At 35.0% G+C, this 6,902-nt stretch overlaps 1 protein-coding gene across 2 annotated transcripts; it reads right to left on the bottom strand.

Moving 5' to 3' along the window:
• Nucleotides 1-3,429: 3,429 nt before the first annotated feature.
• LOC107548852 (transcription cofactor vestigial-like protein 1) lies at nt 3,430-6,819 on the bottom strand. Of its 2 annotated transcripts, none has more exons than XM_016229673.1 (4): nt 6,621-6,819; nt 5,451-5,639; nt 4,950-5,357; nt 3,430-4,062 (listed from the first exon to the last, which is right to left on the bottom strand). In XM_016229673.1, the coding sequence occupies exons 2-4, from the start codon at nt 5,632-5,634 to the stop codon at nt 4,019-4,021; spliced, it is 636 nt and encodes a 211-aa protein (XP_016085159.1). In that variant the 5' UTR covers nt 5,635-5,639; nt 6,621-6,819; the 3' UTR covers nt 3,430-4,018. The 2 variants fall into 2 exon arrangements, with proteins under 2 accessions (XP_016085159.1, XP_016085160.1); XM_016229674.1 differs by having other exon boundaries at nt 5,451-5,635.
• Between the last annotated feature and the right edge of the window lie 83 nt (nt 6,820-6,902).

Below are 6,902 nucleotides of genomic sequence, written 5' to 3'. Positions count from 1 at the left end.
AGGATTTTAAAAAAATTGGCTGGCTTAGAAATCAAATACACTACTGGACAATTACAAATAATTTGTATTCTGTAATATTTTTTCTATATTTTCCTATTGGCAATTTTATGATTTGTTCATATACTACACTTTTTTAATTTTTATCACAGAATAAGGCAGAAAATGTATAGTTTCTATAGGCTACTGTAATAAATGATATGTCAAGCACTGCATTATTAAGATACTTTGTTCATAACTTGGCGATGACTTGAAGAGCACACATAATCCATATAGTGTCACAATTGTGCATGTATTGTCTTCAAGTTTTTTATTCAGCTTAGCCACAGCAATAGCTCGATTCAGCACGTCATAAATTATTACTTATAATCCGTTTTGGACTTTCTGCACAAGAGCGCCCTCCAACTTCGAGTGTGAATGAAACAGTCACTGCATGAGAGTGTTCAGTGCTCCGTAATGTTCACATCTCCTCATTTTGGATATGAATAAAATGCCAGGTCATGCACAGGTTATCTTTTCTCTTTGAGTTTAAATCCAGATTTATTCACACTGGCCCCTGAAAACCTCTATGGGTGTGCACTTGCCTGAAAAAGTGCGGGGGACAAATTTACGTTTTATTAAATGTGGGGGGACATGTCCCACGCGTATTTTACACCCATGTATAATGGTAAGATATTAGTAACTATCGGAATATTTAATTTAAGTCAGTGAAACTAAAATAGATATTAGTCTGTATTTTATTTTAAAAATAAAAATGAGTAATGTAAAAGTAGTTATTAGTTAAATGAATTAAAATGAAAATGGCTTGCCACAATACCCATATGCCCATACACCATTTGATGAGGTGGAGGGTCTTTTGATATCTATTTAGAGAGGAACTATTAATAAAAACTGACATATGAGAATGTCTCAAACATCTACAGAGGTTTCAGACATTGGTGATTAGAAATATGTGGCTTCAAAGTCCATTTGTTTGAGGAAAACTAATTGAACTGCACTGGCTGTTTGCTCAATTAAACAGTTTGAAAATATATTACAGTAAAAGTAATGAAACATTTGGGCACCCTTCCATTTGGTTCTTCCTTTAAGTGTTAATGTTTTCAGAATCCACATTGCCTATTTCTTCAGTTTGTAATTCAGCAATTAAATAACTGCAACAAAGTGAGTGTGCATAGTGTTTCTCATGGTTGTTCCTCAAATTGCTGAATATCACACATGACAGATTTAGACTCAATGTGCCCCTGTTGTCCTCATATTTTGGCATCAACCTGATTTATTTACTTCACAAGAGAGCAGGAAAATTAGGGCAGATGGGAGAGAACTTAAAATGTGCCAAGGCATCAATAATCGAATAGTAAGCTTGCTAAAATGACAAGTTCTACCATCTGGTCCAATATAATGAACTCCTTTTTGCAGTGATCTACAGATGAGAAGTGCATTCCACATTATTCAGTCAGCCATAAAACTGACCCTGTATTTACTTTCTTAAACCAAGTTCCTGTGGATAATTATAATTGCATTCTGGCCTGCACACTGAATAGCCTGTTTCACTCAGACTTCGAGTAACGTCAAATTACGTGAGTAAAAAAGGTTAAGAAAGTCATTTAATGCTTATTTTAATCACTAAAAAATGACAAACTGAGCTCAAACAGAAGTTTCTTGAAGCATGCTTGAGATTACTGCTAACAGTTTAACCAAATGAAAAGATCTTTTAATTTAGCTTTCATTTAAATCTTTATTGAACTAGGGCAAATGCTCTGAGAACATCTCAAATCTCATCTTCTCATTCACAAATACACTCTGCGGATGTGAGAGGAAGATGGGAAAGAGAAAAGTACATGAAGAAAGAACATGCAGCAATCAGTGAGTTGGGTCTATGATCTACTGATTGAACCCAAGAGATTTAAAAAGCCTCCAGTTCCTACAAGGTTTCTCATTCTGAAGCCATGTCACACTGGTGTGTATTTCTTATTGATTTTAATTTAATTTCTGAATAGTAGAAAACATTTCCAAAATTAATGCCAGGGAAAAATTGTGCAGCTCACTGAACACTGATATTTTGTGATAAAATGCCCTGCCATTCTATATGTGGTAAGTTGTCACAACAGAACCTGCCGTTAAACAACCTCTCATATGGTCTATTTAATGATTTAATAATTAAATAACCGTTTAATTAAATGTTAACATTATGAATTTGCAAAAAATTTAATATATATATATATAAAACATGTATATTATTAAATATATATTAAATAACTGTAATAAAAATAAAAATATTACATTTATATTTATATTTATGTAAAAAATTATGTTTATTCATATTTATTTGTAATTTAAAACACAGGACAACTTGAGTCTATCTAGTATGTTTCCCAGTACATATGAAGCTATTAATATGCTGACCTAAGATAAATTATTTATCATTTTGCTCTAATTTTTGAAAAATTAGCAGAAGTTGCATTTAGTGGCTCTCTGTGCATAGTTATGCCGCTTTAAGGTTTGTGGGCAGCCTGTGACTTTCTTCTCCTAAAGAGTCTCCCAAAGTGTTATTAGCAGTAATAACTGTTTTGTTGAAATGTGGGAGTAAGAGAGTGTGAAAAGTCATCCTCACGTGCATGTTCATACCCCACATCCCCTGAATACATGTACAGCGGGGAGTGCTGTTGAAGCTAAGCATGTAGGAGGACACCTGTGGTGTGGGGATCTCATATATCTGTGAATGACTGAGTGGGAGACAAATCCCCCTTTGGCACCGTTGCTCAGCAGACACTGTCTCCCACTTCTGAACTTTTAATCAGAGGCACGTGACGTTAGTTTGCAGAGATGTGTGGGCAGTCTTGACGTACAGTTGAGTCTTTAGCCTCAAAGAAATGTCTCCTTTAATGCAAATCAATGCTTTGAGCAGGAGATACAGAATGCATTTGACTTTTTTCTTTATAATTTTGTAATTGTCTTTAAAAATCTCTGAAGTAAACAAGCTGAAAGACATGCCAATGAACAACAGATAGTCAAGGAGTTGAAATAAAAATCCTAAAAATTTAATTAATATAAAGTGTAAATGAAAAACAAAAAGAAAAATTAAAATGTATAACTGCAAACCTGCTGAAAATCAAATGTCTAAATGTGTAAAGTATGTACAAAAGGACAATGTTCATGTAGGATTTATTAAACAAAGGGTCACCTGTCTATTCATACTGAAAATAGACTATTGTATACTGTTCTTGAAAATAATTGAGGAAACTCATCATTGTGCAAAGCCTTTAGCTGTTTTGTCATACTCATACATCAAAAGTGAGGGCTTGTGACAATCACTGGGAAATACATCACTGCTTGGGGGAAAAAGTGTAAAGCAGGTTTTGCAAACAGGTTTGTAAAGATGAAGTCCAACATCATTTGAACAGTTTTAAAGAAATTTATTTTTGGTTTGCTCATGTGAGTTCACTTTTACCATTGCATCAGCTTTACTTGGCCTTCTGTGTAACCTGATCTAGAGAGTTGACACACTTGTTGATGAGGTTTTGAAGGGTTGTTCATCCCTCAAGGTATGAAAGAGAAAAGTTTCATTTAAAAAGTAACTTTAATGAATATATTTCTTAACAAATGACTATATCGTTTTTGCATTGGGAAAATTATGGTCTATAGTAATAATATTAATGTTCAAAACACAGAATACTATACACAAAGAAAGTTTGGTAAAACTATAAATGTATTACAAATCATATAAATAGACTTTAAACCTCATTCACCCATTAAAAAGCTAAGAGAAGTGAACTCTTTCCAGTCAGGTATTCTCACTTATGACCTACTACAAGATAGCTTATGTACTGTACATGCTCACGGCTAAATCAAGCAATTACCTGCCATTCGTTGCTGAGGAATGTCTGACAACATGAATATAATGGTTTGAGTCACTCTTCCAGATGACCAAAAACCACAGCATTCTTAAGCTTACATAATAATGCAAACACAGACAGTCTTGTGCTGAAAATATATTTTCGTCATAGAGCCAGAAATCACTTCTTCAATACCAGTACAAATCCTTACTGATTTCTGACACAGGCACACCTGAAAAACACAAGATGATCACAAATAAATAATTTATCACCACCTAAACAAACACTTCATTTATGCACTGCAAGTCAGTCTGCATTCCGAATATGCATACTTCCCTTCTATATGTAGGCGAAACAGAATGTGTATGTGAAAAGAATAGTATGTCCCATTTCACAGTTTTCATAAAACAGTAGACAAAACGTGTCTGGATGACTTATTACTTGACTTAAAGAGATAGTTCACCCACAAATGCAAATTCTGTCATCATTTACTCACCCTCAAGTTGTTCCAAACCTTTCTTCTGCTGAACACGAAAGAAGATATTTTGAAAAATGTGGGTAACCACAAACATTGGGGTTGGGGTTTTTGGTCCCCAACATTCTATAGTATTTTCCCATACTATGGAAGTCAATGGTGACCAGCAACTATCTAACCCACATTCTTCGAAGTATGTTCTTTTATGTTCAATCTAAAAGAAACTCACAGGTTTGGAACAACTTGAGGGTGAGTAAATTATGACAGAATTTTCATCTGTGGGTGAACTAGCCCTCTAAATAGATGACTTTATATTAAATAGAACGCACTTTTTTTAACTGTCGCGAAGAAGCTCCAAGTATGTGAATTCTATGGAATATTGGATTCTGATTGGTCAATCGCAGCATGTAGCGGGTGTCCATGGCAAATACTGTTCATCAGATTATTACAAATCTCCCGTATCACACCACGGACTCAACACTCTCTCATTTCAAACCCCTTCAGGATAATAGTCTGATCACCTTGTCTTGGTTTGTGTTAATTACTAGCTGACTGTTCATTATTCTTTACTGAACAATTAATTGATTTCCTTGCACTTGCATTAAATACATTTTTGCACAAACAGTTAGCAATGGCATGATTACCTGAATCTAGGCCGATCCTGCTTCCATCCTTAAAGGCCGTCCCAGAATTCCACTCTGGTCTGGTTTCTGATTTTGAGAAGGGCGAGATCATGATGCCCCCTGTTGGCTGATCCATTTGTAACAGGTTCAGATAAGAGCTGGCACTGCTCTCAGCAGCCATGGGCTGTTGGTAGAGTATTTGAGGCAGTTCGAAGGCTGTGCCCTGTCTGGGTGGACATGGCCAGAGGGACGAGGAGGAGGATGATGATGATGATGATGATGGTGACAGTACTGAAGGATTCACAATAACTCCCTGGGATGGAGGTGGAGGTTGCATGGTTATCAACTGGGCCAGCTTTGAGGAGCCGGAAGAGTGTGTGGACTTAGACCATGTTAGACCAGAATAAGCCCATGATGATGAGGGAACATCTGGGACAAGAAACGCATTAGATAGATAGATAGATAGATAGATAGATAGATAGATAGATAGATAGATAGATAGATGGATGCACATTAACGCACCAGATTTGGGAATCCTATTGCTGTCCTTGGCTTTAGTACTGAGGTCTTTTGGTGTGGTTGCTTTATTCAGGGCACGGAAGAAGTGTTCATCCACTGCAGTGTTGATGTCACCTTGATAGTATGTAAAGAGCTGAGGAGGATCTTTACACTCATCTGAGTGCTTTAACACTCTGTCCGCCATCATCCTGACTTAGGAATACAACATAGATGGGTTATTTTACATTTTGTCTTTATTCTCTCTCATATTTTACATTGAAAAGCAATTTACTATCCTATACATTAAAATAAATAAAATAGGAAACACTGTCATAACACAATTCTTTGAAGGAGTGAACTCTCGAAGAACATCAAAGATTTCTCATTAACACTTTATCTTATGTATCTTACAACATTAATCCTAATACAATGATTTTCTGCAAGACACTAAACAATTAAATGTATATAAATATTAGCACTACATTTTTTCAAGCATTTGTAATTTCACAACCTTGAGTACAAGGATGGTATTATTAAACTGTAAACATTTTGTTTTTCACAAATATTAAGCACAACGGTTTTCAACATTAATAGCAATGCTTCTTATGCACCGAATCTGCATATTAGAATAATTTCTGAAGTATCATGTGACACTGAATATTTGAGAAATGACTGCTGAAAATTCACAGGAATGATCTACATTTTCAAATATATTACAATAGAAAACGCTTATTTAAATTGTATTGCATGTATTTCACATTACCCGTAGCCTTGGTGAGCATAAAATACTTCTCTCAACAACATTAAACCAACCCAACCAACCCCAAAAGATAAGAAGTAGTGTATACTACAATTTATGAATGTAGCTTGAGATGGCAGTGCAGTTTATTCATATTTAAAACTCATCCAACAAAAATGCTTAAAAGGAAAATCTTCAAAACTGGCTATACAAAATCCTTGAGGGAGAAAACTAAATTAATTATAATAATTATAATTCATAGAAATAAGCTCTTATTTATTCTAGAAATAAACATATAACAAAAAACAGGTAAAAAGTCAAAAAATGTAATCCACACTTCTAAATAAGTGAAATAAGTTATACTGCTCCTACTTAAACTTCAAGCACTCTTTTCTCAAATTGAAACAGGATTTTAATTGCATTCACAAATAAATTCAAAACCCCAAACTGCTTACCAAACTGAATCCAGCCAACATCCAGCCACCGATCATACTAAAACAAAACGAATGTGATACTACGTGCTGGAGGTGCTCTTCTTTACTTGTGCACTGAAAAATGCACCCGAGCAAGTTGAACAAGGTCTCTCAAACAGATAAAACCACAGATGTCATTTGGCTTACATGGAACTACACTTAAGGAAACTGCTTGTTTTTTGTTCCCATATAAACCAAAGATCTTGTTAGTCAGCGACGTTACGAGTGAACATCTTTTTCATGAAAGCAAGAAACAATGACGAG

This window comes from Sinocyclocheilus grahami, unplaced genomic scaffold (genome assembly GCF_001515645.1).
Source record: "Sinocyclocheilus grahami isolate Dianchi unplaced genomic scaffold, SAMN03320097.WGS_v1.1 scaffold356.1, whole genome shotgun sequence".
Lineage (NCBI taxonomy): Eukaryota > Metazoa > Chordata > Actinopteri > Cypriniformes > Cyprinidae > Sinocyclocheilus > Sinocyclocheilus grahami.
This window is presented reverse-complemented; position numbering and strand designations above follow the sequence as displayed.